Raw genomic sequence first — 26,948 nt, 5'->3', positions numbered from 1 at the left:
TTTATATACCAGGTTTAGGACCAAAAGTAGAAGGGATAGACAGTTGAGATGGCTTGGTAACCTTCCAATTCCCTGAAATCAGAAGAGAGCGATTCTTCCAATCTCTAGCTCTTGAGGGATCTAATGACAAGAATTTCTTGCGATACCTAGGTTTAAAGAAACTAGTTTCACCTTAATGGTGATCAAGTCGAAAAGATAGAGAAAATCTATAAAATCTAAGGATAGGCCTAGCTTCAAACCCAAGGCCAGGAAGGTCGACATAATCAAGTATGAGTCCTAGAGGTGACATTACTAGGTGTCCCTATGAAATGTTCTATGATAGTGAAAAGTAATGTGTTGACTGCATTTAGGACTCCTATTCCGATACGTTCATCAAAAATAGGTGTTCCTTCTTCCTTTCTTTTGACTGCGTTTTTTATTTCATTTCTGGATTGTTTAGTAAGATGATTTTTCCACCAGGAATGGAGCATTCCTGTAAATCCGGTGACCAAAAGTTTGACAACTTGGGTTTGACTGAGGTTATGATTGGTAATATAACTATTAGCAACCATGGAGATGTGTTGTAATTTGTTCAAAAGTTCTTATTCTGATAATCCATCTATGTTCCATTCATAGAGTTTATCAACTAAGACTGAGAATTGATTTTGGATGTTTCTTTCCTCAAATTGAATATCTGGAGGTGTTGGCCTTGGATACCAATTTTTGGTAAGAGTTGTCAGGTTGACTTTTTTTGTTTGTAATTCATTTTAGTTCAAGATTTTGAAAAGCTTCTTCTACTTTTCCAATTGAACTCGTTTCATTTTCACCTTCTGAATCCCATAATGGAGAAGTTGTTTCTGCTTGAGATTCTTCTAGATGACGCAAGACATTGACTATTTTTTCTTGTTTTAATTCTTGTAACATTTGATCTATTAACTAAGGAATTAATTAAATCTTGATCTCGACCCACCATATCGGCTGATGTGGATCCAGAAAAAGAATTCCTACTTGGTTCTAAAGATTTGTGTGACTGGGCTAATCCGTGTAAGTGGACACTAGATTTTTTGGCTAGAAGGTTAAAGTTGATTTTAACTATTTCATTAAAATACAGTTCTATGTTGTCTAGGTTGACTAAGCTATTTCGTATGCTTACTGGTTTACTTTCATTAATCAAACACCGAAGGTAGACTGATATCTGACCATTTGATAGTTATGGGTATTTTGATGTTTGCGTTTTCTTGATTGGTTTGTATCAAGAGTGTGTGGTCTCTAGAACTTTTAACTAAGGCTTGGAAATTCATGGTTGTTCCTGTGACTTTGTAGTAGACTTTAAAAATTAAAGCTAATGGTTGGACTCCTTCAAGGACTTAGTACCCTGAAGTTTTTATGTTTAATGTGAGTGCTTTTAGCATATGGGGATCTGAAAGACTTATTGTGAGATCTGGGAAACAATCAAAATAAATTGGCCTGTCGTAAAGACTTGACTTTATCATCCCAAGAATACTATCACTGAAGTCAATGAATCTTGCATCTCGGAGGCATAACAAAATAGAGGTATTGAGGCCTTTTCTTGTTAAGGCCTTGACTGCTATTTGGACAAGACCTATGTGAATGTAATTGTAACCATCTTTTCTATGAGTTTTGATTTGTTCTGGTGTGAATAACTGACAAGTTTCATGTTCTTTACTAAGAGCATAAGCTTTTTCAACTGTTTTAACGTGATGTTCACTTCTAAAAAATGCTACTAGCCATTTCTTTTTGTAAATGTTTTTACTAGAAACCTTGGGGATATTCCAATCTCCAAAGTTGACACTGTCATCTATTTGAAATTCTAATTTTTGTTCTTCATTTACTATGTCTAGAATTTTGCTTAAACTGGATCTGGAGTTAGTATTGGCCATTGAATTAGATCTAAATAATCCACTAATAATGCTTAAAATGTAGGTTTTCAATATACAGAAATCTTACTGGCTTTACCTTCCTCATGTATTTGCTAAACTCTCTCTTCGTTCATGCAATCCGCTCATGCCAATCCTATGGACTTATTGTTTGGAACATGCCTTACTATTTGGGTTGAGAGCAAATAATCCTACTTAGAAAGTTAACAAATAAGATCAACTATAAATGAGAACTTGAATGATGAACATAATGTAGTGATTATAAAGATGATAACTCAATTACTACTCACTTGGCTCTGATACCAAATGGGGCGGAATATCTAATGATAATAACGATGAGGGCAATTGAACCAAGGGCAATGATGATTAGAATTGAACCAAGGGCAATTATGAAGTCGAAACAGGTGAAGTCTACAGAATCAAATCAGTCAAGTGGTGGGATAAATTCAATCATCAAAAGACCGTCAATTAGGTCCTCACTGAATTTCCCATTACTCCATTTCCAGTCATTCCGGCATAACCAGCACTAATAGTCATCCCGGAACAGTCATTATCAGACATTAGTCCATCCTCATCCCTCAAACAAACAATCAAATCTTCCAAATTATTAGGCTCAAATAAGAATAAAATCACTCAGCTCAAAGATTTAGCACAACAATTACTTGCAGAAGCAGCGATGCTCCACACTAAAGAAGAAGAAGAAGTTTCAAACTCGGAATCTTCAGATGCGTCCTCACAGCAACCAACAAGGTCAACGAGTCAAAAAACACAGTCAACTAAGTGGGTCGATTACCAGGACCCACTTGCATAAGGTCATGTGAAAACTTCAGTCATCATGTCAAGTCACCATGTGAACACTAGAACAATTACCATGTGAAAATTCAATAATCTTTCCAAAATCACCATGTGAAGTGTTCAGACAATATTCGCACCAATAACTCCAACAAAGCATGAAATTATTCAATCAACCAGCACGTTCCCACCAATGATTCTGACAAAGTTTGGAGTCATTCAATCATCCATATTCTACAGTTAAAGTAGCAATTATTCCAACAAATTTCACTGTTCATCAATAGTGAAAGCAAGTCATCATTCATCAATAGTAAAAGCAAGTCATCCAAGACCTTTTTCCAAGTCTATAAGAAGTGGACTCCGAAAGAAGATAAATAATAATAATAATAATAATAATAATAATAATAATAATAAATAAATAAATAATAAATAATAAATAAATAAAAAGGAGTTTGGAATTTCCACAATTTCTCAGTAAAAACTTTCTTTGAGTTCACACTGTACCCAAAGAAATCAAAATTGTAAACACTTTTAATTTTCAAATGTCAAGGATGCCTGCATGCACCAATATCCTTTTCATCAGTCATTTTCTTATTTGTTGACTCAATCGTCAGTAAATTAATTGTAAGTCCCAGTGTAAGTTTTGCAATAAAACTTATTTTCAATTTATATCTGCATCGTTACTTTGAATTCATTATTTTCATTATGAAGAATATTTTCATAACAACTAATTTTGAATGGCATTAAATTCTTACACACGGTCAGTTCATCAAGTACCTCAAGTTCAAGGTAAACATAGATCAATCATTTGTACAATTCTTTTTATTCATTTATAACAGATGGTTTCATGGCATATTTAATCTTGGTTATCCTCCACATTAAGTTTCCAATTATTCAATTAACAATTCATTCAATTCTAATCATCATTGCCCTCGGTTCAATTGCCCTTATCGTTATTATCATTAGATATTCCGCCTCATTTGGTATCAAAACAATGTTTGTTTTAAAATTGCCCTGGTTATCCTCCAGATTATAGTTTATCTTATCTCTCAGTCCTCTAATTTGTTTGTTTAAACTCTCCAACCAAACAGTAAGATGTGGTCCAAACAATAAGTCCCAAGTAGAGACATGAGCAGAGCGCATGAGCGGGGAAAGGGTTTAGCGAATACGTGAGGAAGGTGAATGAGTATAAGTTTTATGTATTTTGTTTGCTTGATTTGTGAATTTCATGAGTGGATTATTTAGATCTAATTCAATGGCTAGCACTAACTCTAGATCCAATTTAGGTGTTCTACAAGATATTGTTAATGAAGAACAAAAACTTGATTTTCAAACTGATGATAGTGTCGACTTTGGAGATTGGAACATCCCCAAGGTTTCAAATAAAAATATTTACATAAAATTAAAGGCCGTAGCTTCCAGTTCGTCTGTCACCCAGCAAGAATTAATAAATGACTTAATCAACATCAAGCTAAAATCAGTAGAAGCAACCTCTCAGGTTACACATCCGGTTTACCAACCCCAAACCCAAGATCAGGGAGAACAAACTTCTCCTACAAAATCTGATTTTGACGCAGGTCAGATTCATCATCAACTTTTAGTTCTAAATAAACCTTTTAAACCAGATAGAAAAAAGCTCAATGCTGATATTGAAGCTGAAGAGAATATTCCAAGAAGGAATATTTTCAGAAATAAATATACAACAGAAGAAAAATTAGAAATCCATAAAAAATGGAAAGAATTTATGCAAACCCATAGATTTGAAGTACTTTTCTTTGATTATGTTGAAAAGTATTATGAATCTGAAAAGAAATTGGAAGTAATAACTAAAGAAAATTGGCTTAAAGAAGACAAAACTATTGTCTCTTCTAGTCATCCCCCACAAGAAACAATTCTTATCACAACTGCTAATAAGCAAATCCCAGCTACTCCTTTCAAGCTTCCTAAGGAAGATGCAGGAGTAAAACCAGTCATCGAACAAAACAATTTTACTAACCAGAGTCTCCATACCATTGGAAAACAGTTAGATAAAATTGAAACTAAAATTGACAAACTTTCTCAACCAAAATTGTTAATAATGGAAAAACCCCTGGTTAACTTCCTAGAATCTTCTTCAAAAGCAATAGCTTTAAAAACTCTCTCCACGAGTTAGAAAATTGATCAAATGTTAACAGAATTGAAACAAGAAAAGATAGTTCATGTCTTAAAATATCCTTCTAGTCAATCCCAATCAAAAATATCTTCATCCTCGTCTGAGTTAGATGATGATTCAGATTCTATTCGAAAAGTTGAACAAGCTTTTCAAAATCTTGAACTCAAAAAGATTACCAACAAAAAAGTCAACCTAAGATCCCTTACCAAAAATTGGTATCCCAGGCTAACACTGCTGGATATCCAGTTCGAGGAAAGAAATATCCAAAATCAATTATCAGTCTCTTCTAATAAACTCTATGAATGGAATATAGATGGGTTCTCAAAACAAGAACTCCTAAACAAACTTCAACATATCTCTATGGTTGCTAATAACTATATTACCAATCATAATCTCAGCCAAACACAAGTTGTCGACCTTTTGGTCACTGGATTTACAGGAATGCTCCATTCCTGGTGGAAGAAACATCTCACTGAACAATCCAAAAATGAAATAAAAAATACTTTTAAAAAAGATGAAGAAGGAATACCAATCTTTGACGAGCAAATTGGACAAGGAGTCCCAGATGCAGTCAATACATTGTTTTTCACAATAATAGAGACATTTCATAGAAATACCTAGTAATGTTACCTCCAGGATACATGATCAACTCAGCAATCTGAGATGTCCAACTCTAAGTGACTTTAGATGGTACAAAGATGTGTTCATGTCTAGAGTCATGCTCAGAGAAGACAGTAATCAACCTTTTTGGAAAGAAAAATTTATAAACGGATTACCAAACCTTTTTGCACACAAAATCAAAAGTGTCTTAGTTAACGAAGAAGGTATTATACCATATCATACCCTTACTTATGGAAATATAATTAATATTATCCAGAAGGAAGGCTTGAAAATGTGTATCGATATGAAAATTTCAAAACAAGTTAATAAAGATAAATCTATCGCTAAGTATGAGCTAGGAACGTTTTGTGAACAATATGGATTACCTCCTATTGCTCCTTCCAACAACAAGAAAAAATCTCAGGTTTATCATAAGTACTCCAACAAATACTCAGGTAAATCTTATCCCAAATATAATAAATACAAATCCAAAAATAAACATTTTGAAACTAATAAGTTTTATGAAAAACCCAAATTCAACAAGTGGAAGAGGAAACCCTCTGGAAAAATCCACTCTAAAAACACAAAACAAAAAGGAAATTGCTACAAGTGTGGCAAGTATGGCCATTACGCCAATGATTGTCGTGTTAAGAAAACTATCAATTAGCTGAAGATCTCTGAGGAAGAGAAACTTCAGTTAATCCAGTCTTAGAACTCAGGAACACAGACAATAGTCAATTAGAAGACGATTTGGAATTATCTTCTTCTGATAATAGTTCTTCGACCAACCTTTCATCTCCCGACATCAAGTTAGGATGTACCGATGCTTGCTATAATAAAATCTCAGTGCTTAATAAGCAAGAAGAACAAGATCTTTTTATCGAATTAATAAGTAAAGTCGATGACCCTGAACTCAAATCTTTTTATCTTAAGAAACTTAAGAAATTAGTTTCTTCTGATGAATCCAGCACTAGCCAACCCCAGCCAAATCCAAAAATCTCTCTTAGCACAACCTTGGAAAGGTTTAATAAGACTAAGAAAGAAATCACAATCAAAGATCTCCAACATGAAGTTAATAAAATAGTTCTTCGACCAACCTTTCATCTCCCGACATCAAGCTAGGATGTAAGCCTTCTCTGGCTACTGCTGTTGCCTGACATTCACTTATGCAGGTTTTATCATCTGGACGGCTTCCACAAGTTATGCGACAGTCGACCTTCGTAAATTATGCTTTAGGTGACAGTCCATGTTCGTAAATTATGCGAAGACGTCAATCCACGTTTCTAAATTTTGCGAAGATGTCAGTTTACGCTCGTAAATTATGCGAAGATGCGTCAGTGTGAAGATGTCAGAGCATTCGTAAGTCATGCAAAGACGTTAGTTAGCTTTAGGGTGCAAATTACTCGAGAAGTGTTGTTCGTACGTTATGCGAACCGTGTAAATTATGCAAAGGTTATGCCAGACTGTGAGTTGGCTTTCATATGAAAAGAATGTCATTGTGCAAAGAGTACTTTCATGAATTACGCGAAGAAAGCTAGTAGAGCATTCGTAAGTTAGGCGAACGAAATGGAGGCTTTGCTAAATTTACCTTCAGTAAATTTGGCCTTAGAAAAGTGACTTCCACAAATTTGGTCTTAGCAAGTGCTTAAAGTTTTAGCTTGCCTTAGACAATATAATTTCATGGCCTCATGCGATTGAAAAACTCAATCTTCCCCTATTTTTCCTTAGAGAATATAACTGACTTGAGCGTCGAAGCATATCTAGCAAGCACCCCCCCTAGACAAGGCTTTGGAGAGAGACCATTCATGAACGCCCCTTAATTTGACGAACATGAGGATTGCGGTTAACAAATCTATGGAGGTATTTCCTTGTGTAGGAAATTTCGCTCCAAAAGATGCAAGGGTGAATGCTTTTAAGCAATTGTGCGAAAAGCCCTTTGCCCCGGTGTCAAGCATAGCAAAAACAAGCCTGCTGCTCCCGCTCTCCCGGAGGGTCACTGTTGAAAATCTGAGTTGATAACAAGAGCTAACAGACTTCGAAACATGAACAAGCAATGCAACTGAACCAAAAATCCCCCAAGGGTTAAACACGACATAGATTTCGCGTGGCCTCGGGTGGATACGGTGTTACATCAAGCTCATAACCTTGAAAAACTAGTTCTAATCTGGAAAGTAAAATTGAAAATCTCCCAACATAGAAGGGAATGAATTCCTCCGAGACTTGAAGCTTCATATTACTTCTTGTGATGGTCTGAAAATCATCTGGAATCTCAAGGAAATATTGTGAAGATTATTTGTAAATGAGTGCATCACGCCCAGGCCCGACGCCAATGTAATGGACAGGTACACCAACCAGTTCTTCTATCCTTTCCACGTACTGACGTGCAGCCTTTGGAAGGTCAGAGTAGTTTCTGACAGAAGAAATATCCGTCTTCCATCCAGGCAATACTTCGTATTCCACCTGAACATAGAAAAGCAGTAAAACCAACAAGATTAAACATGAACATTAGATATCAAAATATAAGCAGGCGACGAAAATTCAGTAAAAAAGTAACATCTAAATAGAGGGGAGAGGTGACGACATGCCTTTAGTTGCTCAAGATCACGAAGGTCTGCAGGGAACGATTTGATCTGGGTACCATCAATCTGTTTGTAGGCAACACCCAACTGAATTTCAGGAAGATCAGACAAAACATCAAGTTTGGTGAGATTGAGAGAAGAAAAGCCATTAATCTGACAGCAATACTTCAGTGCTGCTATATCAAGCCAACCACAACGACGAGGGCGGCCAGTAGTTGTGCCAAACTCCTGACCAGCAAACCTAAGGAGGTCACCCCCGTGACCCAAGATTTCTGTGGGAAAAGGACCAGAACCAACTCTTGTAGTGTACGCTTTCACCTGCAGAGACAAAATTCAAGTTAGCAACATTACACCACCACCTCAATTGGCCTTTGTACAATTCCATTAGTGAAGCAAAATGTATAGGCAAGAAGAAAATAACTAGAAACAATAATGTAAAAGACCTATATACTGTAACCCGAAAAAATAAAACTATATTCAGGCCAAGGGTGACAATGACTACACCAGTCAAATGAAAATGAAATTTTGCAACTACAAGAGTAACATCTATTTACCACTCCAACCAGATCACCTAAAACTCTGGGAGCAATTCCGAGACCAGTGCAAATCCCACCGGCTGACGGGCTAGAGGATGTTACAAAGGGGTAAGTTCCAAAGTCAATATCCAACATTGTTGCTTGACCCCCTTCGACCAAAATCTTTTTCTTCTCAGAGATGGCTTCATTCACAACAAGCACAGTATCAGCAATGAAGGGTTCCAATCTCTCAGCAAATCTCTTGTACTTTTCAACCTCTTCTTTGAGCACATGGGGGCCATACTCAAAACCTCGGAATCTTGATGCAACATCTGATAATAGAAGATCTAGCTTCTGAGGAAAAGTATCCATGTGCCTCAAGTCACTCACTCGAATTCCATTTCGGATAACCTTGTTAGAGTAACAAGGTCCAATACCTCTCTTGGTAGTGCCAATGAAAGATTTAGCAAGCTCAGATTCTCGAAGTCCATCCACTACTTGGTGAAAATCAAATAACAGGTGAGCACGATCAGAGACCAATATCCTTCCCTTGCAGGAGACTCCATTAGATTGAAGGCCATCAATCTCTTTAAAGAGCCCTGGAAGATGCACCACAACTCCGTTCCCAATAACACAAAGAGTTTCTTCATTAAGAATACCCGAGGGAACAAGGTGAAGTGCAAACTTCTTTCCCTCTGCATTGTAAATGGTGTGTCCAGCATTAGCTCCACCCTGAGAAGATAATAAAACTCATGAGAAAACAGCAAAATGTGGCTACACCAGTGCGAGATTTTATGTTACCTGACAACGAGCAACGATGTCAAAGTGCTGGGCCAAGATGTCGACAAGTTTTCCTTTACCTTCATCACCCCATTGGCAGCCCAACACCCCGGAGACCTGGGTCAGTGACTCAATTCGATTAATCCCCTGGTTGGGGGACCCGTCAACACTTAGAGGCGATGGGGTGGCAATTGAGGGCTTCACCGAGCATACGACGGCATTTCTCAGGCGCTGGATGAGAATCGGCCTGTGGTGGTGGGGCCCAAAGGAGCGGGGGCTGGCGAGTGGACTGGAGTCCAGGGCTCTCAAAGAAGAGAGGTTGTTCATGGTGAACCCCTGAAGTGAAAAATAAAATGTTTAATTAAAGAGACTCATCTCAGCTGTAATTTATAACCTGCCCCTTTTGAGTTTAAACTTTAAAGGATGACTTTCTTTAATCCTTGTTCTTGTCAATCAGTGACGAGTAATAACACATACAGACAGACATTAAAGTTGAAACCTTTTCCAAGCAGATGCTAAAAATACAAAAAAGATGTTAAGCTTAAAGACCTCGATATCCAGCTTCGGATAGTTAGCAAGTATCTGCAAAACCTTCCCTTATATGCTACAAATTCTGACCTTAGCTTAGGAGCAATGGAATTTGATTAGAATTATTCAGACTACAACAATACCCGCTAACACATCCGAAATTCTTTAAGCCGCGCGATATTGCTCAATATATCATGGAGTATTAATTAATCAGATAACCACAATCAAGACAACAAAAATAAAAACAAAAGCAAAAATTCCATGCTGAAATTAGTAGAGAAATTTCATTTCTGCTGTAACGAAATTGACATTAGAATCAAGCAACCAAGTTAACAAATACGAATTTATAATGAATCCGTGAAATCAAATATTTAAACCCTAAAAAGCACCACTGCAAATAGCATAAGAAAATCTAAATCAACCCTAAGGAAATTGGGAGGGAAGAATCTGAAAAGGGAATACCTTTTGGCCCTTTGAATTACTGAAAGAAAACCCAACAGAGGAAAAGCCTCCAACTCCAAGACTGCTCTGGGATTTTAGAGAGAGAGAGTGAGAGAATCAGAAGAAATAAAGCAAGAGAAGCTAAAGGAGGAAGAAGCAGCAGCCAAAGAGAAGCAGAGGAAGAAGAGGGGGAAAACGAGGGGCGGGCTTGGCAGTGGAGAATAACTTTTCGTATCCCTGGGACTCCAGGTCAGCATCAACCACAACCACTCAAAATATAGCACGTGGAAATTGTATTTTCAAATTAAATTAAAACTCAAGGGTTTGTCTCAAAATCACAAAAGTCTGTCTTGTATAGCGTCCAACCGAAATAGCTAAACATAGTTTATTTCAGAATTATAACTATGTAAAAAATTATTTTTATATGATCAGTGTTAGGTCATATTCATATACAATCTTTAACTGGATGGGCTAAACACAGTCCTCTCGATAATTTATTAGTTTTAACTTTATATTTTAAATTTATTAATTAATAATTAAACTATCGTTGGATATTTTCAAATTTAGTCGTTGAGTTTGAATCAATTATTATAACTGAGGAGTTGTGCCCCAAAAAGGGGCTAAGAGGAGGGCTACATTTGGCCAAATAATAGTCTGGTACGTTCCGTAGAATTATAACCCAATCATCAATTGGAGAATATTTTTTTTTGAGAAATCAGGTCATTTTTTGGCTTTTGGACATTTAGCTCTTTCCATTGGAGATGGCCTTAGTAAGAGTTGGTTTGAGATTGTGGTTTTGTTTTAGTATCACCAGACCGTAGTTGTAACAACCCGTTCCAAATTTTACGTTTTTATTTTATTTTAAAAGCGTGAATTTACGAAAATGCCATAGAGATAAAGATTTTGACTTATGTTGACCATCGTCTAGAGAGACGTATGACTTATTCTTTTAACATATTCTCGTAGTACTTGTTGGTGTGAAGGCATAGACGAAAGCCGTTTGCAAGTCCGGATTATAACGGTAAGTTACGAACGTTCGAAATTGGTTATTCAAGATTTATTTTTAATTAAATTAAATCCCCACTTTGTGGGGGGAAGCAAAAATCAGAAATAAGAACGAAAGATAGAAGAAGAAGAAGAAGAGGAAGAAAAAAAAAAAAAAAAAAAAAAAAAAGCTCCCTACTTTCCATGGGTTTTCCACTCACGACCACCCATTTTTCAAGGCCGATTTCGGCTAACTCCGGTGGAGTTTTTCGTCACCACCACCACCATCTTGAAGCTCTCATTCCCCTCTACAAAACTCACCCAAGAACCACCTTGATTAACCATGGTATGTGGCAGTTGGAGGTCACGAAAGTTGACGAAAATATACGGTGCTCGGGCCACTCTTTTCGATTTTCCGGCAAATCGGCAAAGCGATGGCCGATGCCACCACTTGGGCTTTGTAGCCCATCATCCCAGGAGCAAAACCCAACCAACCTTGACCCCATTGGACCACTGTAGAAGACGAATCGACACCGGGTAGTTTTAGGCACCCGCTAGCTTTGTGGGAAAAATTGACCATTTTCCGTCCACTTTTGGACTTCGTGGCAGGCTCCAATCATTCGGGACGCCTCGATGCGTACGCTAGAGAATCATAGCATGGACTCTAGGTGAGTGGACCTTTTCCTTTTATCGTGCATATTATTGATAGTTTCATCAACACTTTTAAATTGATTAGGTATATTACCTTCATATAATTATTGTGAATTCTTGAAGTACTAAATGAACTACGAATGGCTTGATCCCTGTTTAGGATACGTAGACAGTCTAACGAGACGTTAGATGCAGCCATAATATATTTGAGACAAAAGCCTTATTTGGGAAATTGAGTAATGCAAAGGAGATTGGTAAAGGCAAGTTTTAGTTTTGTGAATTAGTTTGTTAAATTAGTGTTAATTGGGTTGTCATGGATAATTATCCTTGAAAATAAGTAGTTTGGGAGTATGGCGTTATTGATTGTACATTTCACACCGTATTGTATATAATTGAAAATGCTACGATATGGTTGAGTATTAGATTGCATCATGGTATATCCATATGTATATTACTTGCACATAATTATTATGAATGCTTTCAAGTGCAAAGGTGAACGCAGGACACCCAGGTAAGTTCAGGTGAGTTTATGGTATTAGTTAAATCGATTGAGTTATAGCATGACTACATCTATGTGTTAGGCAACTCCGATACTGTCGTACTGGTTGCCATGAGTTGCGCATGTTATATTGAGATGCATTGAGAGCTCATAAACCTGCACCCCGATGTTAGTGCTCCCGTCCATGGTCAGGGTACAGTCCTTCACGTGATGTTCACCTTCCGCACCTTACGCTCACCTTGGATTCAAGGTAGGTGCACAGACCTGTCGTACAGACCACTATAGGTGATTCCGACTCGTAGGTGACCCGTGATTATTCGCCCAGTCTTTACGTGATCGTAGCACTTGAGCGTACTTATTTACACCTAGTCTTATCGTACAGACCACTAGAGGTGGTTCCGACTCGTGTGCAGGGATGTTTGATGAGCTATAGATTAAGTCGTACAGGTACTATAAGTGACTTCCGACTTGTATGCTAATATTGATTGATGAGATATAGATACCTGCACCCCGATGTTAGTGCTCCTACCCGTGACCAGGGCACAGTCCTTCATGTGATGTTCACCTCCCGCACCTTACGATCACCTTGGACTCAAGGTAGGTGCACAGGCTTGTCGTACAGACCACTATAGGTGGTTCCGACTCGTAGGTGACCCGCGATTATTCGCCCAGTCTTCACGTGATCGTAGCACTTGAGCGTACTTATTTACACCCAGTCCTATCGTACAGACCACTAGAGGTGTTTCCGACTCGTGTGCAGGGATGCTTGATGAGATATGGATAAGTTGTACAGGTCACTAGAGATGACTCCCGACTTATATGCTTGCATTGATTAATGAGATATGAGTACAGTCGTACGGGTCACGTTAGGTGATTCTGGCTGATGTATCATTTTATATTGATTCAGTTCATTTGGCCTACTTGTTAATGCATTGTAGAGTCTATGGACACGGCATACTTGTGGTTTTGACCATTTTATTAGCATGGGTGGATATATAGATATATATATATATATATATATGTGTGTGTGTGTGTGTGTGTGTGTGTGTGTGTGTGTAGTACTGTCCTACAGAAAACGATAAGGGAATTACAGTAAGGGGTTATTACTGTTAGAAAGGTAATAGTTTTGGGAAGCTTGGTTTTACTGCTTACTTACACTTTCTGTTTTGTACCCCCCTTCAGGTTTTAACTACTGAGTTCATATCAACGAGGATATATGGCTAATCTTAGTATTGGTGGCTACTTTTAAGGGTATGATTCTTACCCACACTACTGTACTTTACTTATGCTCTGACATCACGTGTGAAATGTGTTCGCTCCCACTCGTAGCGCACTCTGGTATTTAGACACTTTTAGGTTTAAATTTATTCACATTTTATACACTATCACACTTTATGACTTCGTCACCTTTTAGGTGTCGGCCAACACAGCTCGATTTGGGGTCTTAGTGGACATTCCGGGTCGGGGTGTGTCAGTAGTACTGAGTGACAAGATTGTGGTATTTTTTAAAAAAAAGAAAACATTTTTATTAAAAAATTTGGAACATCAAACGTCTTTAGTAAAACAAAAAAAAGCTCTTTAAAAAATAAAAAAAATAAAACTGTTGTCGATGATAGAAGAAAAGTAGAAGCAAGGTCTTTCGCAAAGCATGGTAATCAATGTCTAATTAATGAATTTTCAAATAACAAGTATACTCCCATATATTTTACAAAATTACAATCATTGTTCCTACATTATTCTTATCAACAATTATTTATCACATTAAACACATTTTTAGTCATTTAACATATTCACATCAATTTATATAAAATTTTACCAAATACCCAGACACTCTCTTTTCTTTTCTTTTTTTTTTAAAGCACTTTTATCAAAAACAAAAAAAAAAGTTTACAAAACACTCAACAACTTTATTTTACAACTACTTATTCTCACAGCACAGCAAAATAAGTATTTTTAAAAAGCAAAGTAATGCCAAACTAGGGGTTAATTACACTAACACCCCCTAAGGTTTATCATGTTTTCGCAAAACACCCTCACATTTGAAACATAACACTAATACCCCTTGAGGTTCTAGTTTACTTTCGCATAACCCCTTTAAGGTTGACATCACCTTAAAATATTTTCTAATATTTTCATAAAGGCAAATTTGCCCTCATTTTTAATTACTTTAAAAAATAAATAAATAACCTTTTTAAGAATCAACGTAGGGTTTAGGGCCTCCCCTCCGCATTCGCCACAACATAATGAAAATTCTTAACATGCTTCACCTCCTCTCTAGCCGTCCTCACAAGAAGTTACTCCTTCGTCTCGGTTTTTCGATCAATTAGCCTCTCCACAAGCTTGGCCTCACTCTCCGTCATAAAAAAAAAAATATGAAAACCATCAAATTCCCAAGAATCTTCCTCACAAAATGCAAGTTGTTGTTGGAAACCTTGAACTTTTTTATGCCAAATTCTGGAGAAGATCCGAGTCCATGGTAGAAGAAGAAAGATAACAATATTTCTTTAATTTTCTTTTTATTCTTTTTTATTGTTTAAGGTAAGATTTTAATTTGAATTTTTATTCTATTTATTCAAAGGGTTTTTCATTTTTTAAAAATATAATTAATAACGAGGGTAAATTTGCCGTGAAGGGGTTATGTGAGAGTAAACTAAAACTTCAAAGAATGTTAGTGTTATATTTCAACCCTAAGGGGGTTTTACCCGCCAAACTAGCCATAAATTACGGGACTCATATAGTATGTAAAAAGTATGTGGGTTTATTTTATCAAGTGTCAATTTTCCTATGATAATACAATGAGAGTGGCCCATTACAAAAATTTTAAATTAAATTTTCATTTATTTAGTAATATGTAAAAATACACATTTTATTTTATTTTTTTTATTATAAGTGATTAAAAAAATGTTGAACTCAGAATGTAATGGGTTGAAAATCACTAGGATAATCCACAGCATGTGTAACAATGCGTATCAGTGTAAATTTTTTTTCCAATGATAAATTGTGTATAAAAATTTCGTGTGTACATATGTATCGTACAATACGCTTATAATATGTTTTATTTATTTGCTAGAAGACTAAACCCACAACCGTATGCTTTTTAAGACTAACTACGGTTCAGATCAAGTTTGTAATGATTTAAAAATAAAAAAAATAAAAAAAGATACATAAAGTTTTAATGCAAGACATTGAAATTATATTAATTTGTATCTTCGGTCTTGATTGATTATATAATTATTTATTAAAATTGATGACATAATGAGTATGAGAAAAACCTCATCAATTTAATCGGAATTAGACATTCAAACAGACAAAAAAATATAAATTGACATAATTTCAAAACAATTACAAATAACTTGACAATGTGTTTTCTAGAGGCTAAAAAATGGTATCTGACCAATTTCAAGAACGGGGTTCATTTATATTCCTCGTATAGTAGATGCTATCACATATCCTGAGAAATTTCGTATGGTCTTTTGAGGTGCGTGGGTGCAGATCGAGCGTTTTCGCTAGTAGCATTACAGAGCACGGCGACACTTGGTATAGGATTCTTCCAAGAACAAATTCACTTCCCTCAAGCACATCATCAGAAGAAGAAAAAAAAAAAAAAAAAAAAAAATAGATCATTTGATGTTTTTGCAAAGAAACTAAGTTGTAAATGCTTCTTACTCTCCTGTTTGAGGTGACGAGTAGGGTGCAATTCTCAACTAGCTTCCTCCTTCAGAGACAGAATGGGTGGAATGGATAACCGTGGTTTGCCACCAATTGTACCGGTTTTAAAGAAGAGAACTGTTAGCATAGACACATCTATCTTGATTCCACTAATTAGAAGTTAATAGTTGTGTTAATTGATGGTTAACGAAAATAAAAATTCATTTTTTCACTCTCTATAGCTAGAATAATTATGGAAACGAATTTAAAGATTTTTGCAGCAGCTGAAAAATGCTTTGCATTCCTAAGATACAGAATCCACAAATCAATAGGAAATGGAACTTAAGTTTGCTACTCACGTACATGAGATTTTCACCTCATACGGCTCCTCATTCAACATTGAACATAAACGGAGGCAAGTCTCGATTTTATATTCGGATCAAATATTGTATAATTGCTTGAATCTTTCGCAAGCTTCTAATACATTTTTCCGGTGACCAAACGCGCTAACCCTGACGAAACCTTCACCCCCAGGTCCGAAACCACTTCCCGGCATGGTGACCACATGAGTCTTCTCAAGAATCTCACTGAATACATCCCATGAGCTTCGGCCAGGGAAGTGCACCCACACATAGGGTGCATTCTTCCCTCCATACACCTTAAAACCAAGAGACTCGAACGTCTCCACAATTATTTCAGCATTTTTCTTGTAGTAACCAATCACCTCGCGCATAGCCTACAAGGAGTTGAAATCAAACTATTGTAAGCACTGCGTGTAAAAACATATGCATGCGGATTTCAACTTCGAAACTTTAGCAACGAATCAAGACACATAAGAACGGACCTTAAGGCCTGTTGGCGAAAGGCAAGCAAGACCGCCAGCTTGGGATATATTGGATGCACCATTGAAGCAAGTACAAACAATGCGGTTGAAGTCCTTGGCAACAGGGAATCCATCTGAAAAGAGCAACTGCTTTGGAACAACAGTCCACCCCAAACGAACTCCTGTGAATCCTGCATACTTACTGAACGATGATGTCTCAATTGCAATCTGCAGTGGCCTCACAGAAACAGAGAACAATGGGGATCACTTATGAAAGGTGCAATGACAGGCTAAGGAAATTTCAGATGTACAATGCACATATGCAAACTATTCCTAGTAGCATTAATCTCTAACAAACAAGTGATCGATATAGCCGGCAGCTGCACATAAATTTTCAATAAAAGAAAGGATCAAGAGCATTGCAAATATGCAAAGTATAGTTTGCATATTACCTCTTTAGCTCCAGGGATTTCAAAGATTGACCGTGGATTGTCATCTGACATATACATGACATATGCCAAATCGTATACTATGATTGACCCGTTCTCCTTAGCAAACTGTACAAGTTGAGTCAGTTGCTCCCTTGTTGCAGCAGAACCAGTAGGGTTGTTTGGAGAGCAAAAAAATATGATATCTGTTCGAGAAACAGCGCATAAATCAGGAAATAAACCATTCTCAGGAGTACACCTCATGTACTCGATATTTCTGAACTTTTCGACATCTTTCTGATACTGTCCAGTCTGGCCCATGATAACACTCAAGTCTACATAAGCCTGCAGAAAAGAAAAGAAACTTCTACTTAATTTAAAGCGGTATCTGAACAGTTCGCATCGAGTTAACTGAGCAAGATAAACAGGCAACTAAGACTGAAAACAAAAACTACCGGATAAGATGGATCTTGCACTGCCATTGTAACATTAGACCCAAAAACAACCTACAACAGAGTACTACAAGTATGGTCATACTTATCAAACGATGAACATGAAAATTTTGAGAAAAAAAAAAAAAATCACTGTAAATAAAAAGTAAAATAACCTGAAGGCGGGATATGTCACATTTTGCACCGTCAGAAACAAAGATGTCATCTTCCACGATGCCAAGGTTGTCATAAAATGTTGAGGCAATTGAAGCTCTTAGTAGCTGAACAGATTAACAATATGCCTTTAGTCTTCATCATCCCTAATATTATATATGGGAGGATGTAGAAAATGATTTTCCCTTGTTTATTCATTCCCTGAATTACAAGATATATAGAACCTATTTGATACAATAATTAATTACAATTGAAATCACCAAGTCAACCCTATACAATCATTCTAAATATAACTCAATCAAGAGGATTGAGGAGAGATATGTGGAGATGATGGAATCTTGCTAACACCCCCCCGCAAACTGGACGGCCTCGGTTGGACAAGTTTGGAGCAAAGAAAGGTGTGACGCGGCTTGTGCAGTGCTTTAGTAAGAACATCAGCTGGCTGATCGACGGATGGCACAAAAAATACACGATGACTCCCAACAGTGACCTTTTCACGGACGAAGTGGTAGTCAAGTTCAATGTGACGAGTGCGAGCATGGAAGACAGGGTTGGCAGCCATGTAGGTGGCGCTGAGATTGTCGCAGTAAAGGTGAACAGGAAACTGTATAGAGACACCGAGCTCATAGAGAAGATAGGATAACCAAGTTGTTTCTGCACAAGAGTGAGAGAGGGACCTGTATTCGGACTCGGCACTGGATTTAGCAATAGTGGGCTGTTTCTTTGAGCACCATGAGACAAGGTTCGAACCCAAGTAAATTAAGTAACCACTTGTTGAGCGGCGTGTATCAGGGCACCCCGCCCAGTCGGCATCGGAATAAGCACAAAGGCGGGCAGTTCGTAATTGAGGTGTAAAGATAAGACCATGATCGAGAGTCCCTTTGACGTATCGAAGAATACGCTTGGCGGCAACAAGATGAGGAGCACGAGGGGCACTCATAAACTGAGAAACTGTATTCACCGCATAAGTAATGTCGGGACGTGTCAAGGTAAGATATTGAAGGCAGCCAACAAGTTCACGAAACTCCGTGGGAGAGGAGAGGAGAGGACCATCAGTATTGGACAAAACAACCTTTGGAGCGATGGGTGTATTGACGGGCTTGCAATGTTCAAGATCGTGCTTTTGTAACAAATCATGAGCATATTTTAATTGATTGATGTGTAGGGAATCACCATGAGTAAGAACCTGCAATCCCAAAAAATATTGAAGTGGACCAAGATCTTTGATGTCGAAACCACTGCCCAATGCATCAATAAAACTTTGTAGCAAAACAGTATCACTACCAGTGAGAACAATGTCATCAACATATAAGAGCAAAAATATGGTGTGAGGACCAAACCGATAAATGAAGAGGGATGGATCAGCAACACTTTGTGTGAAACCGGCAGTGAGGAGAAAGGAGCTAATGCGATGGAACCATGCTCGGGGCGCTTGTTTGAGACCGTAGAGAGATTTGTATAACTTGCATACATAATGGGGACGATCAGGGTCAACAAAACCGGGAGGTTGAATCATGTAAACATCTTCTTGGAGGTGCCCGTGAAGGAATGCATTTTTGACATCGAGTTGGCGTAGTGACCAACCACGAGAAATGGCAACACTGAGAACCGTTCGAATGGTGGTAGGTTTTACGACGGGGCTAAAGGTCTCCCCATAATCAACTCCGGGCTGTTGATGAAAACCCTTGGCGACTAAACGAGCTTTATAACGCTCAATAGATCCATCAGGCTTTCGTTTTATCCGGAACACCCACTTAGAACCAACCGTGTTATGATGAGGTGAATGAGGAACGAGAGACCATGTATTATTTTTAAGGAGAGCATTGATCTCTTCGGACATTGCAGAGCGCCAAGCATGACTCTTGGAGGCTTGAGAAAAACAGGTGGGCTCAAGATCAGAGAGTGTTGTGAGAAGGGCTTTGGGCAGGGGATAGCGGACGGTGCCATCGGTGGAATGCTTGGGCTTGGTGATGCCAAGTCGGAGACGTGTGACCATGGGATGCATAGGTGGAGCAGTGGTGACAGGTGGTTCGTGGTCCATAGGACTAGCATTGGAAGATACCATGGGATCTGCATGAGTTGCATGCGGTGAGACAATGGGCTGTGCAGTCGGTGGCGGTGCAGTCGGTGCAGGCGGTGCTGTCTGTGCAGACGGTGCAGTCGGTGCAGTTATAGCATCATCACATGATGCGGGCGGTGGAAGAGGTGTTGTCGGTGAAGGCTGTGGAGCTGCAATAGAGATAGCAGCTGGGGCCCGCGAGGTGGGGGGTGAGCTCGGCAGATCACTGGAGGGAGAAGTAATCTGCGGAGGAGGGGGAGACAATGGTATATGAGGGCTCGGCAGCGGGGGCTGCGGAGGTGCGATAGGTTGAATGTCCAACAAAATGGTGGGAGAGTCATGAGTGACCTGCAATTTAGTAAAAGGAAAATAATCTTCTTGAAAAATTACATGACGGGAGATATAGACACGACCGGTGGAAGGGTGGAGACACCTATAACCTTTATGACTCGGACTGTAACCGATGAAGACACATTCTAAAGAGCGAGGAGAAAGTTTGTGGGATGTATAAGGACTGAGGTTAGGAAAGCATGAACAACCGAAGACACGGAGATGAGAATAAGAGGGAGATCGATGGAAGAGTTTGGCATATGGGGATTCCCAATTTAGGAGGGGTGTAGGAAGAAGATTAATGAGATGAACCGCGGTGAGAGCCGCTTCAGTCTAATAGGAAGGTGGTAAATGAGCAGTATGAAGAAGGGTGCGAATCATGTCTGCAATATGGCGATGTTTGCGTTCGGCGACGCCATTTTGTTGAGGGGTGTGAGGACATGAGAACCGTTGTTGGATACCCAAGGTGTTACAAAAATTGGCAAAAGCATTGTTCACATATTCGGTACCATTGTCACTTTGTAAGATTTTAATACTAGAGTTGAAGAGATTCTGGGCCATGGCAACAAATGTTTGAAAGTGTGTAAAGACTTCCGATTTACGGCGCATGGGATAAATCCAAGAGTAACGCGAAAAATCATCCGTAAAAAGAACATAATACCGAAAGCCACTAAGAGAGGGCACAGGAGACATCCAAACATCGGAGTGAATGAGGTGAAAAGAAAATGAGACTGAAATATTACGATTCGAAAACGGTAATTGAGTGGATTTGCTTATAGCACAATCCGTACAGAATGTCTTATTAAATTTTATTTCTTTTCCTAACAAAGGTCCTAGGTGGGAAAGAACAGAAGACGACGAGTGACCGAGACGACGATGCCAAGTAGAGGAGTGAAGAGTGGTAAGAGCATGAGGAGCAAGGGGTTGACGGGTGGAGGAAAGTTGAAGAGGATACAAGCCATCTTCACAAGGGCCCTGAAATAAGAGTGCACCGGTGAGCAAATCATAAATTTGATAGAAATCTGGAGCAAAAAGGAAAAAGACACGATTATCTTTAGTGAACCTAGCAACAGAGAGTAAATTTTTGCGAATGGCGGGAATGCGAAAAACATCACGAAGAGTGAATGTAGAAGAGCCTAAAGAAAAAGGGAAAGTACCGGTGTGGGTAACATGCATGGAATCTCCATTACCCATAAATACATTTTGATTACCATTGGAGGGATACGGGTTGTGAAGGGATGTGCCAGGACCCGTCATGTGATGAGTGGCGCCGGTATCAGGATACCAAACGGGATCGGCCGGAGCCGCGGCTTGAGCCATATGTGCACCAGCGAAAGGAGGGAACTGAGCAGGGCCGGTGTACCGGTGTGGGCAGTGAGCCTGGTTGTGTTGATTGGTGTTGCAATTGGGACACCACCCTGAATTACAAGATATATAGAACCTATTTGATACAATAATTAATTACAATTGAAATCACCAAGTCAACCCTATACAATCATTCTAAATATAACTCAATCAAGAGGATTGAGGAGAGATATGTGGAGATGATGGAATCTTGCTAACAGAGGATATATTTGCACAGAATAACTTAAAAACTCGTCAACTAGCAAATCTAATGAGAAGCCAAAATACCTTTTCACCTTGTTCAGCTCCATAACCACTGTAACCCTCTAGGGTAGACAAAGCGTGTGCTTTCTGCAAAGCAGAAACAATATGGATTTAGAAAGACATATAAAAGCTGACCAACAACCATATGCTACACGACGTCTTTTTTTTTTTTTTTTTCCCAAGGTAATTCACATATAATGCATGTTTTAGAATGCGTATAGGATTGGTTTGCCTCAATCAAAAGGTTGGCTTTTTGGCTGTCTCAACCAAAAACAAGCTCAGTTTACTCTAACAATGAACTTGGCTTAGTTGGCTAGCAGAACAAAAGCTAAATGAATCGTATAGTAATAAAAGGTCAAAAATCTAAAAAAAAAAAAAAAAAAAGGATTATCGGTTGAAGTATCATCCCAACTGATGTCCTTCTCAAGGAAACAACATAGAAACTCAGTCCGACGAGCTCAGTTTCCAGCCCGACACTCTTTATTCGCTCGATCACTTCCCAAGTGATTCATCAGCCTTGTCTTACAGTTAGACGTATGTGTTTTCAGTTGATTCTTTACATTTACGATCAATTTAAAGTTTCATTTGTAGATTAATTTGCTTTCATTCTGTAAGTTTGTAAACAGGGCAGTTCAATATAAATTAGTTGGAATCGGCTTTTATTCAAAGGATTAATTATGGATTGTTGGCATTCACTAAGAAATATGCCAAGTCCTTAGCCTACAAGGCATAGAAAAGAAATAAGACTCGGTTAGTATCCCGCTTATGACACAAACTCTAGATTTGAAGTCAAATAACTTGTGGTGCAAGTAATACGTAATAAGTATTCAACTAATTATACAACTGTCAGCTGGCAAGAACATGGACGAGTACTTGCCATTGGTAACTACGTACGTTCCTAGGGACTGGTCATGGATGGATCTTGAAGAAAACCCCAACTATCGATTTTGGTATTAAAATGGTGTTGCAGAGTTAGGGCTAGCTAGCGATGTAAGTCGAGATTCATCCATGTAAGAGAGATATTAATCAATATTAACTGCGACCAACCAAATGTACCGACAAATTATTGATATATTCTCAACAAAATCATTACAGTAGTGATGCACGCACAAATGCAGTAACATCTTTCTGGATAATGAATCCGTGTTCTCCCCAATATGCATGATGTGCCTGATCAGTATCAACCTAATGTTAGACAACAATGATAGAATTTTATTCTTGACATTCTCATTCTCAAAGGGGTCATCCTGTTTCAAAAGACGAACTCAAAAGCTATTTAAAAAGGTAGTCAAAAGCTGTTTCAAAAGCTATTTATAGAAGAACTTTATATTCTAGTCTCTTTTTTTTTTTTTTCATTGATTACACAACTTTTGTTGAATGGTTACACGTCTAATTGCACCATGGTTTTTTGTGATAGAACCCAGCACCTACCGCTAAGATGTGCATGTAGTTAAGTGGGGATAATATCAGTGTGATTAGTAGCTAACTGTTGACTAGATGTTGAAATCTAAATTGTTGTACCATCTTAACCAACCATAACTTGTCGAATCTCTAATTTAGAGATGGCACGGCATATGGTTAATTAGTTGAGATGGTACGGCATATGATCAGTTGTATGTGAAGATAGTATGGCTTTACTATTGATTTATTATCACATCTTCAACAATATTTAACTCATCATGTATATGCAGGAAATTTGGAGATTGTTTAGAGTCAATCTTTATGAAGAAGCCTGTTCATCGGAATGATCAACCACTGTTTGCTCAAGTTGTTAAGTTTGCATCAGACGCTACAAGAATTCTTGATAAACTGGACCACGAGGGCAAAGTCAAATGGGAAAGATGTCATAGCCAGGCGATATAAGCCATGTCAGAATAAACAGGGGCTCTAGCAGCCAACCCCAACAAAGCAACCCGGAAAGGCTATAGACAAGATAAAGCAGTTGGACTCAAGATTTTGTCCAGAAAAAGAGAGCAACTTTCAATTTAGTCTGAAAAAAATAGAAGTAGAGGCAAACCCATGTTTATTGTTTAAGTACTTTCAAATTAACGTTCAGGTTGGTTAGGTTGAAGTTAATCTCCCTCAAGAAACAAAGTAAACAGGTAAGTTTTAGATAGAACTAGGAACACGAAAGAAAGTAACATCAACAACCATTTAAGGAGGAAATATTTATTTGTGGTGGTCCGGTTGTGGCAATTTGAAGTAGAGGGATGATTATTTTCTGTTAGCTCCATTCCTTGATCAGCATTTGAATAATTTTACACCATTACAGATATAGTATGCTGTTTCTGTCGCAACCATGCATACAATCAACCGAAAAACAACTTTGCTCTTATTAACGGAACAGTGAAAGCAATAGGAGAATTTCAATAATTAAAGAACACCAGAGTGCATGCATTTTATCTAGTTTTTTTTTCTAAACAACAAGTTAATCAAACCCTACTCACTCGTTCCACACCCTTGTAACAGTGCCGGGGTTATTGATAAACTATGCGCCAAGGTGATTAAACCAGGATCCATTCAGTTAATCGGGACTTTATAGTTCCCTTCTGTTCTTCCACCAGGCTGGGATACCACAATAATATACAAGTAACAATAAAAGGTACCTTTGCCATTGCAGAGGTTATAACTTCTGGAATGGGCTCAGTGGTGTTACCAGTCCCAGGGCTAATTACTTGTGCATCAGGGTACTTCTGCGAGTGCTCAGCCCTTCTTCTAGCAATCTACGTAACAAAACGATATATATAATCACAAATTAACCCGAAAAAGCAATCGAATATTTACTACGACAGTCCAGCCATAAATCCAAAACCACATAAAACCACACTCTCAAGGCATTAACAGTTGTACAGGTAAATCAAATGGGCAATGCCACATTTGAAAGTGAAAGAACATCACAACACCACAAACCTCTGGAAAGAGATAACCAGCTTCTAGTTTCGCTATATTCGCATTGCGGGACACCTGAGTTTTGTAAGCTTCACATCACAGAAACAAAAAATTTCAACAATTAATTTTGTTCGAAAACAAATTAAATGAATAAATTGGAGAGAGAGAGAGAGAGAGAGAGAGAGATAGAGAAAGAGAGAGAGAGAGAGAGAGAGAGAGACCAGTATTCTCCTCTTGTGGAGTGGCGAGGAGGATTGGGAGCATGCTGTTGCCAGTTTAGGAATTTGGAGATCACAAAGCTACAGATCACTAGATAAAAAGAAAAATAAGTGCAATTTTGTTCTCTCTCATATGTACATGTAAAGGCGACAACCAACCACCTTGATAAATGCTTTCCTTTTGGTCATGCTTCAACAATATTACATCAAATGGTGCAATCTTTCTCCCGTCATTATGTTGACGTCTGCAAGTGGTGGATAGGGACTTTATTTCATCCCATCGTGTCCTGAGTTTAATCTTTCTCATCTCCTTGACTCTAAAACTACAAGACTTACGTGACTCACAAGCCGAATAATTAGTGAGTTAACTACGTCCATCTGTGGATGGTTGTTGATGCAGACGAAACAATTCGCTACCAAGCTTAGTCGGACGAATGAGATGGATAAGGTGGTGTGGTGATGAAATGCGTTGCTGAATTTTGCATCAAGCAACTTCGGTCGAGGAACACACTCAACCTTGGGTTCTGAAACATGAAGACAAGGTTATGTCTTTGGCTACGAAATTCAATCTTCTACACCCAAGTTGGCCGCTTCAACTATATCTGTGAAAATATAACCACGCAGAACATGAATCAAGATGTAGGGACAAAGATACTCAAAAGAAATGAGCATCTTTACGATAAAAGTGGTTCGGCCGTCTGAATGTCAAACCCTGAAATGCACTTGTGAATAACCAATCATACAACACCCCACATCGCTGCAAAATCTAATGAAGCAACCTCCTCCGGCGTATGCAGTAGCTACTGAGATCATGTTGAGCGATGACATTGAACATCGTCCATTGATGAATGTTGACGTAAAACCAATTGGTCAAACTGGAAACAAGCAATCCCAGTCGAACTCAATTCGCTTGCAAAACATAAGATGTTTGGACTTGTAGCTCCTACTCCTCCACATGTGAAACTCGTTGGCTACAAGTGGGTTTTCGTTCAGAAGCGTAATGAGAAGAACAAAATTGCACGTTATAAAGTTCGTCTTGTTGCACAAGGCTTCTCACAATGCCCCGAGATTGACTATGACGAAACTTATTCACCCGTTATGGATGTGATTACTTTTCACTACCTTATCAATTTGGTAGTTTCCGAAAAACTGAGTATGCAGCTGATGGACGTAGTAACTGCATATCTCTATAGGGATCTTGATGCGAAAATTTATATGAAAGTTCTCGAAGGACTTGCATAGGCTGGAGTAAATATTTCCAAACCCTAGAACACGATCTTAATTCGGATAAGGCGATCACTTTACGGTTTGAAGCAATCTGGAAGAATCTGGTATAACCGTTTAAGTGAGTATTTGCTAGTCAAGGATCTATGAACAACGAACTATGCCTTTGTGTGTTCATTAAGAAGTCACATTCCAATTTTACGATTGTTGCAGTATATGTCGATGACATGAATCTCATCGGAACTCCTGAAGAGCTCGCGAGAATTGTCGCGCACCTGACGTTGGAATTTGAGATGAAAGATCTAAGAAAGGCTCAATACTATCTCGGTCTCAAGATATAGCACCGTTTGGATGGAATCTTAGTACATCGATCGAACTACACCCAGAAGGTGTTGCGCCACTTTAACGAGGATAAAGCGAAGCCTTCGAGTAATCATATGGTCGTTCGATCGCTAGATGCAAAAATGAGATTCATTCCGCCCGAAGAAGGATTATGAAGAGATTTAGGAGCCTGAAGTTCCTTATCTAAGTACGATAGGCACTTTATTGTACTTAGTTTAATGCACTAGACCCGACATCTCCTTCGCTGTTAATCTTTTGGCAAGATACAGTAATGTACCAACACGCAGACACTGGACTGGTGTTAAAACATATTCTATAACCTTAAGGGTACTACAGATTGGCTTGTTTTATCCCTATGGATCCTTGAGTGATGCCG

General features: G+C 38.3%; 2 protein-coding genes across 3 annotated transcripts; both read right to left on the bottom strand.

Moving 5' to 3' along the window:
* Positions 1–7,402: 7,402 nt before the first annotated feature.
* Positions 7,403–10,464, bottom strand: LOC137728908 (adenylosuccinate synthetase 2, chloroplastic). Of its 2 annotated transcripts, XM_068467705.1 has the most exons (5): positions 10,286–10,464; positions 9,317–9,631; positions 8,555–9,247; positions 8,007–8,318; positions 7,403–7,881 (listed from the first exon to the last, which is right to left on the bottom strand). In XM_068467705.1, exons 2-5 carry the CDS (start codon positions 9,620–9,622, stop codon positions 7,711–7,713), a joined length of 1,482 nt encoding a protein of 493 aa, XP_068323806.1. In that variant the 5' UTR covers positions 9,623–9,631; positions 10,286–10,464; the 3' UTR covers positions 7,403–7,710. The 2 variants fall into 2 exon arrangements, with proteins under 2 accessions (XP_068323806.1, XP_068323807.1); XM_068467706.1 differs by lacking the exon at positions 10,286–10,464 and having other exon boundaries at positions 9,322–9,515.
* A 5,864-nt stretch (positions 10,465–16,328) lies between these two features.
* Positions 16,329–25,135, bottom strand: LOC137730282 (LL-diaminopimelate aminotransferase, chloroplastic-like). The gene is made up of 9 exons (XM_068469342.1): positions 25,010–25,135; positions 24,810–24,877; positions 24,506–24,622; positions 21,924–21,986; positions 17,905–18,009; positions 17,753–17,803; positions 17,322–17,642; positions 16,891–17,097; positions 16,329–16,782 (listed from the first exon to the last, which is right to left on the bottom strand). The coding sequence occupies exons 1-9, from the start codon at positions 25,050–25,052 to the stop codon at positions 16,486–16,488; spliced, it is 1,272 nt and encodes a 423-aa protein (XP_068325443.1). The 5' UTR covers positions 25,053–25,135; the 3' UTR covers positions 16,329–16,485.
* Positions 25,136–26,948: the final 1,813 nt, after the last annotated feature.

This window comes from Pyrus communis, chromosome 3 (assembly GCF_963583255.1).
Source record: "Pyrus communis chromosome 3, drPyrComm1.1, whole genome shotgun sequence".
Classification (NCBI taxonomy): domain Eukaryota; kingdom Viridiplantae; phylum Streptophyta; class Magnoliopsida; order Rosales; family Rosaceae; genus Pyrus; species Pyrus communis.
The sequence above is the reverse complement of the archived record's forward strand: the minus strand, read 5'-3'. Positions and strand labels throughout refer to the sequence as shown.